Below are 13,487 nucleotides of genomic sequence, written 5' to 3' on the forward strand. Positions count from 1 at the left end.
CACAAAGCCGACCAATCATATGTCTCGGGAGATTCTCAGCATATGACGAGTTGACCCCACTAACCGGTCAACCCTATAGGTTTTCTCACATGTTAATTCTTCTTCATATAGCTAGTCGGTAATAACTTGGATCATATTTATACAGCTCTACATGTCAGTCTCTTATACATACAGAAGATAAGTGTAAAGCAACTCTCCTTATAAACTTGGCCGGATTTCTAGATCTCAATTTCTCATGTCAAAGACAAGTCTTTGATCATCTGGGTGATTAGTTTAAAGTACCGATCGAATCTCCCGAGACTCATTTCCCTATTTCTCAGAGGTAAGTATCCCAATATATGGTCGGTCAGTAACAGAACTGACCGGACCTAGGGGACTTAACTTTATTTTACCTCCAAAGCATATCTCTAGCATCACCTAGTGCATAACCAAACAGCTTAAGGGAAGGGCGACCAATTAGTCAGTCGGTCTAAAGATTCAGTCAAGATATACTCAACAGATAACATGGTCAGAGAATCACAATAATTTATCAGAATAACAATTGTTTGTCAGAGAATATTTCTCTATTGTAATATGGCCATTCACTGGAACCTCCTTTGAAGGTGACTTTACACTTTCCATCAGCCGATATATTATAACAGCATATTTCTTCAACGGCCTTATTAATGGTATATTCCTTCAACCACCTCATTAATGACATAAGTTATAAAAGATGTGCACATATGGGTAACAAAAGATTCCTCGAACGATGATGATACATTTCCCAAGTGTACGTCTTTTCTTACCTGACAACCTCTGACACTCGACATTCTCTGTCACCTCATGATTGTGGAGATTATGAGAGATGGTATATAAAGGAGGTCCTATCTGTTGACCAGGTACACACCTTACAACAGACTTACTTATGCACACGCATTTACTGTTCATCTCTCCTTTTTTTTGCTCGAGCAGTATATTGACTTGATTATAGTAGAGCCTATGACAGGGATCCCTCCCTAGTGTTTGGTATTGACATATTGTCTACTCTCTTTGGTGTGTGCAGAGAGAAAGAAGATGCCCCTTTTCCTCCAATTCAAAGTCTTCATGCGATCAACAGTGCAGTCACCTGCCTAGCGTGTCATCTATCTAATTTTTAGACAATACCAATATCCTTATCACAAAATTTATATTTCTAGATTTGCAATGATGACATGGATAACATAACTTGTCACCATCCATATAGTTTAAATAATGCTTAGCGAAATTCACAAACTCTTTAACACCATCAAAATATTCATCAATGATATATCTATTTTCTAACTTATTGTATATCTAAACTTTATCCATATATATTGTAACTTAATAAGAAATAAATTTGCAACATTATTAAATGTGTAAAACTAAGTATACATATAGTTTAAACTTAAGTTTAATTAAATGATTAAAGCCTAATATTATCAATAAATAATCATTCATCATATACCTAATGTCAGTGCACAAAAAATATTTTTTTTAAAGGAAATGTCAAAGCCTACACAATAATGTCAAATAGAGAAGTCTACACAAATAACATTATAAAGTCAACAATCAAATAGAATGATGCAAATATAACAATCAAATACCAGAGTTGCATGCTCATCTGCTCGACACCTCGACCAAGGTTGCATGTGCGCTTGGCTAGGGCTGCACAGCCGCTCGACCAAGAATGAGGTCACGACCAAACTGGCAACCTCTCTTTGAGCTTGAGGCTAAGCTCATGGGTAGGGTTGAGGTCGCAGCTGAACTCGCGACTGAGCTCAAGGTCTGTCAAGCTCGCCTTGCCCGAGGTTGCACCTGACCTCTCAAGCTCGACATGATGTCGGAGCCAAGGCGCAATCAAATCGAGGACGATGAGATGAGAGGAGATAGAAGGGGAGAGGAGTGTACCGACGAAATGCATGTCAAAGATTGGAGAGGAGAGGAGATGCGTGTCAAAAATCGGAGGGGAGAGGAGTGTGCTGGAGATTAGAGAGGAAAAAGATTGGAAAGGAAGAGTGGTCGGGAAGAAAAAGTAGGATCAAAATCCTAATTTAAGATTTCGTCGCTAATTAAATAGGTTAAATATGAATGACAATAGAATTAGCGATGAAATTTAAATTTCATCGTTAAATTAGCAATCAATATAATCTTCAATAGCTAATTAACAATGAAATTTAATAATCGTACTTCATGCAATGTTCCATACTCTTCCATCAAATAAACTCCAATCGAGGATTGATCCTTGATACTATGAAGATCTACCAAATGTCTTTACAACTACATCATTCTCTGAAGCAGTTATTTCGTATTTTAGAATCCAGCAAGTGTATCATTTAATGAGTTAACTTCAACTAAATATTTGATGTTCATTTCATTTGCTACATGAAAGTTTTTAGCATTGACGAGAGATTTATAGCACACATAGAATTGCCAAATCAACTTTTTTAGTTGCACAAATTATTTACAATAGGAGACCATACTTTTCGATGGCTAACCTCCATAAGCTAAAGCACCAACATACTCCTTGATACCTCAAAGAAACCTCAAAGGACATGAAACCCTATGCACCAACACTAGACGCCGACCAGGGACTCATCCTACTAGACAGTGGCAGACCGACTGGGGAGGCTAAGGGAGGTTTCAACCCCCCCCCCCCCCCCCCCCCAGCCTGGTTGTCGTCCACTGGACATCGCCGGACAACAAGAAATTTTCCAAGCGACGCAAGAGGATGAGGAGACTTCAGCCTCCCCCACCTGGACGCCGCCCACAGCACTTGCTGCTAGTGCCGGTGTAGGCCCTGTGGCGGTGCACCATGCGCCGATACCGCTATGCTGTGCCTGTGCGGCTGTGCGCTTATGCCACTGTGTGGTGCGAGTGCGGTCGTGCATGTGCAATGCCAGAGGAGTGTTTTTTTTTCATGTTCTTAGCATTTTAATTAAGCAATATGACAACTTAGTAAGTGAGGCCCAAAGTTAAATAAATTAAATAATTAAAAAACATTAAACACGGACTGAACTCTACAAATCTGCCTTTTCTATTCTTTTCCCTTCGCTGCTGCTTCGTAGAACAACGGAAACCCTAAGTCCCTAACCTCTTCCTCTCCCACTCCAACTCTCCTTCAAGGCTCTAGAGTCCAAGGCTCCAAGCCTCCAACCAAGTCTCCAAGTGCGGTAGTCGGTGGAGTCGCGGTCTCGCTCGCGGACAGCTAGGCGGCAGGCAGCGACAGTAGTCTCCAATCTCCATTCTCCAACCGGAAACCGAGTCTCTAACTCTAACTCTAAGGCTCCAATCTCCAATACCATTTCCCCATAAGGTTAGAACTTAGATTTGTCGTGTTTTAATTTTTTTTTTAGAAATGTACAGAATACCATATTACCATTGTAGTTTAGTTTTCTATTAGATTGGTAGTTTTCCATTATTATTTGATTTTTTTTTTGTAAAATGTACAGAATTACATTTGTAGTTTAGTTTTCCATTAGTATTCTATTAGATTGGTAGTGGTGGTTTATTAAAGTTTTAGTTCAACATATATTTTTTCATTACATTTGTAGTTTTCCATTACATAATTTATTTTTAGTTATTTATTTGTGTAGGATATAGAGAGATTTTTTAAACGAACTCGTATTTCCGGCTCTGGCTCCTCTAATGAGCCGAATGTTATTGAACAAGTGAAAAATCAATCTCATGTAGAATTAAATTTGGATGATATTGTTAGTGATCCGGGATTATGAAAACCAATTGAAAATTTTGATATTGCTATTCGAGATCAATCTCGAAGAGAGTATGCGCTCCGAGGGCCTTGTCAACCAAATGATCATGTGTATCCAAAAACAACTTTTGGTAATCAAGAAAGAAGTTTTCAAGGAACTTGGTATAAAAAATATACATGGCTAGAGGCATATCAAAAGATGCTGCATTTTATTTTTTGTGTTATCTTTTCAAACTATTAAATAAAGAAAATGTAGATAATGCTTTTATAAAAGATGGATACAACAATTGGAAAAGAGCATTAGAAAGATTCAATCGTCATATGGGGACTGTGAATAGTTGTCACAATGAAGTTAGAATACAATTTGAGTCTTTTCAAGATTAAAGGTATAGTGTGGGGAATATTTTACGAATACATAGTCGCGATAGGGAAATTGATTATCACAGTCGTTTAATAGCAATGTTGGATGTGACATGCTCTCTATTGAAGCAAGGGTTGCCTTTTCGAGGATATGATGAGTCAACTAGTTCTTCAAATAGAGGTAATTTTCTTGAGTTACTTGAATGGTATAGTCAACGAAATGAAGAAGTTTCTAAAGTTATAAAACAAAATGCTCTTGCAAACAATCAATTGACTTCCCCAAAAATTCAAAAGACTTTAACACGTGTTTATGCTTCAGAGATCACACTTGCTATAATCAATGATATTGGAGATAAATTCTTTTCTTTATGGTTGATGAGGCTCAGGACAGTTCAGTGAAGGAGCATATGAGAGTTGTTTTGAGGTATGTAAATAAAGAAGAATGTGTGATTGAATGATTTCTTGCAGTTGTGCATGTACCTGACACTAGTTCTCATTCTTTGAAAATGACTATTGATGCTTTATTTGTGCAACATGGTTTATCATTATCTAGATTGAGAGGCCAAGGATATGATGAAGCTTCAAATATGCGTGGTGAGTTTAATGGATTGAAATTTCTGATACTACAAGAAAATCCATTTGTAATGTAGTTCACTATTTCTCTCACCAGCTCTAATTAGTTCTTGTTGTTGTTGTCCATGACAATTTTACTATGAGTGAATTTTTTGGGTATATCACCATGATTGTGAATATATCTGGAGCATCTTGTAAGAGGATGGATCAACTTAGAAAGATTCAACATGATAAGATAATTGCTGAATTGGAAAGTGGAAAAAGAAAAAAATCAAGAAACTAGTGTAGTAAAACTTGGAGATACTTGTTGGGGATCACACTACTTAATATTATTTCGTTTATGCTCTATGTGGTCTTCAGTGATAGAAGTGTTAGAAAATATACATGATGACGCCTCTTATTCTGCGAATAAAGGTGTTACCGCAGGTTTGATTGAGAAGATAGAGAGTTATCAATTTGTTTTTGTGTTACATTTGATGAAATATATATTGGGAATTACAAATGAGTTATCACTTTCCCTACTACAAGTGGATCAAAATATTGTTCAAGCCATATCCTTAGTTAGAAGTGTGAAATGTCGATTACAAGACTTCAGGGAAGATGGATGGCATATAATTTTGGAACAAGTTAACACATTTAGTGAATTTAGTATGATTTCAATACTTGATATGGAGGACAACATGCTAACTCGTGGTCATGACAGGCATAGAGGGCAACTTATCATCAATTATCATCATTATCGTGTGGAGATTTTTTGTCAGATATTATTTCTAAAAATCTATTTTTTTTGTTAAAGAGATTTCATTAATTATTAATGTTATCATGGTTGCAAATTTGAATGCTAGGTTGTCGATTTAATTATAACAAGAGATGAATAATCGTTTTTCTGAAGTTAGTACAAAATTGCTTCGTTGCATATTATGTCTTCATCCAAGAAATTCTTTCTCTCAATTTGATGTTCACAAACTTATCCATCTTGCTGATTTTTATCCCCAGGACTTCTGTGGTACTGATTATTTATTTTTGGAACAACAACTTATGAGTTACTTTTATAATCTACGGGATGATCCATACTTTTCTTTAATTGATGACTTGAGAATTATTGCTCAGAAATTGGTTGAGACTGAAAAACATTTGGTGTTCCCATTGGTTTATCGTATGATAGAGTTGGCATTAGTTTTACCAATTGCAACTGCTTCGATTGAACGAGTTTTTTCTGCAATGAAGATTGTGAAAACTGATTTACGCAATAGAATGGGAGATGAATGGATGAATGATAGTCTAGTTGTATATATTGAAAAGGATATTTTTTCTACAATTGAAAATAAGCAAATATTACAATATTTTCAACAAATGCAGTCTCGTAGAATCCAATTGTCTTCTCTTGTACCGACTCATCGACCATTGCAGACTTCTGTGCCAACTCGGAAATGAAGCTCACCTATGGAAGAAAGATAGACTAATCTTTCCTAAACTTCTAGTTTTTTTCTTGCAAGTTAGATCAAATGTTCTCAATGTTAATTTATCAGGTTATGGAGATTCGGTCGAGTATTAAGTGGGACAAGGGAATAGCTCTCGAGTTCTAGTCTCTTGGACTCTTGGTAAACTCTAACAATATCATTTCAATCACATATTGTAAGTATTAGTATTGTTGTCTATTATATGGTTTAAATAAGAATACTAAGTGTTCAACAAGATCAATTAGTTGTGATTAACTTAATAGGCTAATAGCTTTTTCATGGAGAGTGTTTCATGTTGTTAGTCATCAAGTGGGTTGCAAAATGAGATGTACAACTATTTCTTATTACTTCTGTATTAGCAGAAACATTTGTTTATAAAGTGTTCTTTGTTCATTGTTGATTCCTTAAAATTCTGAACCTCTTTTTTTTTTTACTTTGTTCTACACTATATGTCATGAGAATTTTATGCATATTATGATTTATGTGAGTGATGTTCATGTTTATTTGGCTACAGTTTCTGTAGCAACGTATATTATGCAAGAATTGGAGCCTTGGAGGGATCAACACACTGGAAATGAATAGACTAGATTTTAATTTCTTTGTCAGTTAGATTTCAGACTTCATGTGTAATTTCTGTAGCATCGTATATTATGCAAGAGTTGATGTTAAACTTTAATTATTAAATATTTTTATTTAGCCGTACAAAAAAATATTTGTGCAATTTAGCCCCCCTAATTTTTTTTTCCTGATTCCACCCTACTACTAAATGGTCTGATTCTTACAATATGTTTCTTTTTTTTTTGGTTGATTTGTTGTAGCATTATTTAGTTTCTGCCGTTTCTAAGCTTATATAGTCCCATTTATTATGGACCTAGCTTGTCAGACCTTGGCAAATTAGTTTGTTAGACTTTGGCATATTGTTCATTTTGGGTTTAAGTTTTCATGATTTTATTCTTGGACTCTTCTCAAAAGATTTCATGTCACTAGAGATATCTTATATTATTTTAAACTTATAATTTTTATCAAATATTTTTAATGTGAAATTTTGATTGAACCCAACACTTATCTCCATGTACCTCCCTTTCCTCCAAGGCAAAGCCAATTGCTTTCGGAGAGAAAGAGATCACCTTTCAGGAAGAAGAGGAGTTTTTGCCCTTGTCCTAAATCCCGGCCAGTTTCTGCTTCCAAATACAATGAAGGCGTATGCAAGTCCAGCGACAATGAGCTGTAGTGTGCGGCGGACAAGGTGTTCTTCCAGGGCCAAATTCTCCTCCTGTGGTCCTCTACCAGCTCCGTGGCCGGGAGTGGCTTCTTCAGCCATAGGCCGAGCAGGAGCAGGATTCCCTTGGCTAGTGCGCTGCTCAACAGCTATCCCTCTAACCGGGGCACCAAAGCACAAGCCGGAGCAGTAGTCCAATAGCCACTGGAGCAATTCGTCGAACAACTTATATACGGTAACAAGTCTAATGCACATTCTCAAACCAATAAGAACAGATGGTAAAATACGTTAGTTTCAGTTTACAGAATCCGAGATTGAACAAGGAATTTCACTATGAAATTCATTTTTTTTTATCAAACCCTAACAAGGATTTTTAAAACAAAAAAAAAAAAACTAAAGCCTATTTTTTTTTTTGCGTAGGGTTGAATTGAAATGTTGCAATTGAGGGATCAAGTCAAAATATTAAATGTAAAAAATTAAATAATATGAAATCAAATAAAAATTAAGAAAATGAATACGAAACAATTAAACAGATGTAATAATTATAATTTTGAAAAAAATAAAATTATATACTCATATTATTTTATTTTTTAAAATAGAAAGGACAGTTTTTAAGATGTTGCATAAATTTAATATTCTGATTATTTGTTCTCCGGTCACGCGTTCGTTCTACGCTAACGAGTCCATCGTATTCTTCCGCTTTATTAGCTGACCTCCTTCCATTTCCGAAGCGAACGAGGTCTCCACTTTTCAAAGAGACCAACTAGGGTTACAGGATGCAGATATTCGTCAAGACTCTTACGGGGAAGACAATCACCCTCGAGGTCGAGAGCAGCGACACCATTGACAACGTCAAAGCGAAGATCCAGGTCTTTCTGTTAGTCTTTGTCTTCTTCCGATGCAACGATATGTGTTCCAGGGTCTGACTAGGGTTTTAACTGGAGTCTTTACTTCATGTTCCATCATTCCATTTCTTTTCTGTTTCATCTTAATAGATTATTTGGGGCCTTTGTTTTCTCACGCCTTTCGTTTGGAATTAATTTTCTTCCGGGAGGCGCTCGTAAATTCTGTCAAAACGATCAATTTGTTTTTTTTTTTTAAAAAAAATCGGTTTTAAGTTGCAACAACTACTTCTTCCGATTATCAGGATTTGTGGATTTTTTTTTCTTTTCTTACAAAGACCGTAGATTTGTTACTTTATTGACAAAGAGTGTGGAACCAATATTAATTACTTTAGGAACTTTTAAGACACAACAAAACGGCATGGTCTTTGATAAAAGATGATTGCCTTCCTGCAGGACAAGGAGGGGATACCGCCGGACCAGCAAAGGTTGATTTTTGCAGGGAAACAACTGGAAGATGGCCGAACCCTTGCTGATTACAACATTCAGAAAGAATCCACTCTTCACCTTGTTCTCAGGCTTAGGGGCGGGATGATGATTAAAGTGAAGACACTAACGGGGAAGGAAATCGAGATTGACATCGAGCCCACCGACACAATTGACAGGATCAAGGAGAGGGTAGAAGAGAAAGAAGGAATTCCACCTGTACAACAAAGGTGTTCTTTATCGTTTGGTATTTGCATTTCTGGATTTTATCTTCCCAGTTTTCTCTAAACTAACTTTTGACCATGGTTTGCGTGCCCGTGTTAGATCTCTGACTTCTCTTTTTAAAAAGCAAAACTCTCCTTTTTTTTTGTTTACTTTTGTATATTGAATTATATATTTTAATTCTTCTAAATAACTGGTTGTTTGTGATACACCAACTATAGATTGTTGGAAGTAGCATATATCAATTAATAGGAAGTAATGGTGCTTCCTGCTATCGAGCCTTGTCCTATACATTGTCACTCATCTCCTTTGTTATCTCCTCTTTAAGATACAAAAGTCTATTATTTCTTGTGGCCATTACAACTTTTAATGACTCATCATTCTTTTTTAACTATTAGAGATCTGTTTCTTTGTCTGCATTCAGATCTGAGTCAGTAGCTACTTATATTGCCCACTTATACGTGCAAAGTCATCTGATCCTCAACATTTATCTTGTCTATGCTATATTGCATTAAATTTTTCTTCAAGATGAACTTTTATTGAAACAACAACAATAAGGTTGTCTACGGCCATCACCATCACCATCATTATAGTTCAAAGAGTGCTTAGCTCTTTGTTCCTCCTCTTTATTTAGAGTGCGACCTTGTTGATAGGTGTGCATCATTTTTTCTCCTTTCATTGTGTTATTCAACATACATTCTTTATTGTATCATCTATTGTTTTTATATTATTAAGTAGTTGATATAATTTTCTTAGAAACAATCTTTAGTTCAAGTGATGCAATACCCATGGAACTTAATTGCATACACTGTCTCCCCTAATTAGTAATAATCACCCTGTATAAACTCGAAAATGGGTTTCCTTAAACAATTGGCATATGAAGCTTCTCACTTCATCAAACTACATCCTAGAAGCAACACAAGAGTATATATGCATACTACACATTGAAATTAATGGTTCTAACATCAAAACCAGTATTGATGTTGAACAAATCTGTGGTGTTTTGCATATACAGATGCCATTAGCTAATAGCATTTCTCATCAGCCACTGGCTGCTGCTTATTTTTCCCTTTCATCTGGAGCGATGACTTATTGTATAGGATTTTAAAGATGTTATAGATATGCCCAAAGATGACAAATAGATTCACTAGTGTATTGGTCTGAGGCTAAAAGGAAGACCAAAAAGGTTTCTTTTTGTCATAGAAAGATGATGCGGTGATAAGGAGGAGCCCCATCCCACAGAGGATAGCGGCCATGGTGGAGGTCAAAATCAAGGCGGTCAACGCGCAGATAGCATCGGCCGGTCGGGCGAGCATGCCCCGACCGGGGGGAGAAGGTCCCGGTCCGATCCCGCCTTTGACAGAGGGAGGTGTCAAAGGACCAACGCTCAATGGAGTATTGGACGCCGGATGGAAGAGGAGACGATATGCAGAAGTCGGGCTGAGTGGCAAACCTGCTCAGCCAGGCAGCAGGACTCGACATTGGCAGAGCGGAACTTCAGCCGAGCGGACGTGACACAAGCACAGGGGAGTTACTGCCGAGTGGACGAGACACAGGAACAGCAGAGTTACTATCGAGCGGACGGGACACAGGAGCAGTGAAATTCTGGCCGAGCGGCCAGTCTGCTCGGCCCAGCAATATACTCCCTCTGATATCCATTGATATCTTTTTGGTAGTTAGTGCCGCTGACACCGGGCATGGACAACCAAAAGATCGTACGGCGAAAGCTTCCATTGTCACTTCAAAAATATGCTCAGCCTGTTAAGGTACTGTGTCAGGAACATCTTATTGACAAGTCTTTTCAGGAGAAACTTGGGGAAGCGTGCTCGCTTTGGGGAGCGTGCACGCACACTACAGGAGCTCTATATAAAGGGAGTCCAAGCATCAGCAGAGGTAGGCAATACGCGATAGACACTGTTCTCGCTACTGTTCATTCTTATTGCTCCACCTTCTACTTCATCGCCGGTGACTGACTTGAGCGTCGGAGGGTCAACGCCGGGACCCCTTCCCTGGCTCGGCACTGATGTAAATTATGTTGCAGGTCCGAGTGGAGTGTACAGGCGTTCAGTGGGAGCGCCACATCCCTAGTTTTCCATCTCATCGACTTTCAGGCAGGATCAAAAGAGATTAAGGAACTTAGATATGCTTGATTGCAAAATAAGATTCATGCTACCCACCTCAATTAGCTGGAACACAATATAATAATCGTCTTTTCCACGTAAAACATAATTTACTATTGACTGTTTGGTCTTCATATACTCCAACTTTTAATTTCTGTCTCTTGCACATTTGTGGTATGAACTGCATCTTGATCCTTGTTTACCTTTTTTTTGCCTTGAAATGAATCAATGCTTTCATTTGCAATCACTTTTGTTCAAATGACTTCCTTTAATTTTTTGACTTGTTTTATGCTACATTGATGTCTTTCCAGGACTCTTTTCAACATGAAAGATTACTTATTTCTGATTTATAATTGTATGCATACTGTGACTGCATGCCTATTTTTCTTGATTAACCTGTTTTCTTTGTTTCCAAATGTTATGTGCATATTGTTTGTTTTGGGTGGAAAGAAAAATAAACTCTGTAATCTTAGTAAACTACAAAGAACTAAAAAGTTTCTTATTTACTCAGCCCTGTGATTTCTATGGAATAAAATAATATCTAGAAAACCGGTTTAGTTGTTAATTCAATTTGACCCCCTTTATGTCGTACTGTAGTGTAATTCATTCTTCCCATAGATGATGGTCTTCTGCAATCTTCAATGTATTATAATCAACAGCTAGCTGTATCCTTTTTCCATTGAACATAAGTAATGTAAATTGTATTTTGGGCTAAAATCTGCCATGCATTGGACTCAAATGCAGGTTGATCTATGCAGGCAAGCAGCTAGCCGATGATAAGACTGCTAAGGAGTACAACATTGAGGGCGGCTCTGTTCTTCATCTCGTGCTTGCTCTGAGGGGTGGTTGATACAGATTTTTTTTTTTTAATGTCCTCAGGGTGGTGATTCTACTGTCGTTCCATAAATGGTCTACAACACTCCAAAAACTGCAGTGAACATTGTTGCTCTTAACAGCAGATATTGTTGGCCTGGCTGATTTTACTACTTTTTATTATATAAAAAAGAACATCTCTTCAAAAGACCATGAAATATTCTGCAACTTTTGAACTCCCGACTAGTATTTTTATGAACTCAACTCTTTTCCAATCAAACACCAAAATGTTTCCCTGATCAATAGTTTGCAGTGCTCTTTTCTAGCGCCTGCAATGGAATGAAAGCCCGCTTCTTTGTTACTTGACATTCTGTTTCTTTCAAAACTTGATGGGTTTAGAATTAAGATTTCATTGTTCTGAGTTAGCATTTTATTCCTCGATCAAATTGTTTTGCTACAAGAGAACGTTGCCACACGAAAGTCTTAGGCGCAATTTAACCTCTGCTGCGTTCTATACATTTATACTTTTTATTTTCTCAATTTTTGTGAGCCTTAGGGTTCTAGGTGCATTAGTTCTTCAGCATCGAAGAACGGTTGCTCACCTAATCAAACGGAGAGCATGAGGACCTCTATCAACTATCAAGTTTGTTTGCCTGCGGCGTGTCCTTGATTTTGTATAAGATGCACTAAATGCTTACACGTATGATTCTAAGGAGAGTCTGCATAAGACCTGGCTGTGGTTTCCACCTTCATTGGATGTAAATTTCGAGCTGTAATATATTTTTATATTTCAGTCAGTACATTTTGTCCTTGTTGTTACTCTATGATTGTAGCATGTGATCATGCCATTAACGTCAAATTGAGACAGTCCACGAGGTCTACCTGTTGCAAAGTCCACTTCCTCACTCACTGCTACACTGTTGTTTCTTCTGTACGACGATCCGGAAAGGGACCCGAACAAGATGTCTCGCATTATCGTGTTCAGCAATCGATCACTCGCAGCCGAAGCACTACCAATTATAGATCCAACAACGATCCTTGCTGTTTTACTGGTCTATCGTACTGCTCACTTCCTTACAGTAATTCTAATTCTTCACGAGTAGTACAGAATTTAGTCCATTCTTTTGCTACTCCTTTTATTGGTTTAATTAAATTCAATGGCTAATGAAACTTCTGCATTATCTGAATCTCATGTAATATTTTTTTTTTTAGTTTCTTTATGTTAATTTTGGATTCTTTTTCACCGAAACGACTCGTCGTTTTCATAGCTCATCTTCCTTGACTTTTATGGAGAAGTCGTTCATTTTGATATCCTTGAACCTGTGGCTATTGCTAATCCGATTGCTATCCAAACTGATGGAGCTCAATTAATGAGATTAGGTGGGCCCCGGAACAGATCTTTCTGGCCTCGTTAAGTTGACACAGATAGATCTGATCTGCAACGGAGATGGAGCTATAGAATGACAATAGTTTGTTTTTTTTTTTAAGCTCCATGATTTCTACATCGAATTGATTTGGGATAATGTATGGATCGGTCAGAATCGGAATGTAGAATTGTATATTCTACTACAAACTTTAAAAATTTATGATACATGATTAATGTTTAGAAAAAAAAAAATCTAAAAAGATCATTTATATATAAATAAATTAATAATTTTACATATACATACAATCGTTCAACACCAT

General features: G+C 37.1%; 1 protein-coding gene across 2 annotated transcripts; it reads left to right on the plus strand.

The window, feature by feature from the left end:
- The first annotated feature begins 7,956 nt into the window (after positions 1 to 7,956).
- On the plus strand, positions 7,957 to 12,014 carry LOC122029718 (ubiquitin-NEDD8-like protein RUB2). 2 transcript variants are annotated; one of them, XM_042588825.1, is made up of 3 exons: positions 7,957 to 8,187; positions 8,617 to 8,876; positions 11,733 to 12,014. In XM_042588825.1, exons 1-3 carry the CDS (start codon positions 8,095 to 8,097, stop codon positions 11,836 to 11,838), a joined length of 459 nt encoding a protein of 152 aa, XP_042444759.1. In that variant the 5' UTR covers positions 7,957 to 8,094; the 3' UTR covers positions 11,839 to 12,014. The 2 variants fall into 2 exon arrangements, with proteins under 2 accessions (XP_042444759.1, XP_042444761.1); XM_042588827.1 differs by having other exon boundaries at positions 11,747 to 12,014.
- The last annotated feature ends 1,473 nt before the right edge of the window (positions 12,015 to 13,487 follow it).

The sequence above is a fragment of the Zingiber officinale genome, chromosome 10B, assembly GCF_018446385.1.
Source record: "Zingiber officinale cultivar Zhangliang chromosome 10B, Zo_v1.1, whole genome shotgun sequence".
In the NCBI taxonomy this organism is placed as follows: domain Eukaryota; kingdom Viridiplantae; phylum Streptophyta; class Magnoliopsida; order Zingiberales; family Zingiberaceae; genus Zingiber; species Zingiber officinale.

Coding starts and splice junctions, on each gene's coding strand:
- LOC122029718 (XM_042588825.1), top strand. CDS start 8,095: ATGCAGATATTCGTCAAGACTCTTACGGGGAAGACAATCACCCTCGAG. Junction 8,188..8,616: donor ACGTCAAAGCGAAGATCCAG/GTCTTTCTGTTA, acceptor GCCTTCCTGCAG/GACAAGGAGGGGATACCGCC. Junction 8,877..11,732: donor ATTCCACCTGTACAACAAAG/GTGTTCTTTATC, acceptor ACTCAAATGCAG/GTTGATCTATGCAGGCAAGC.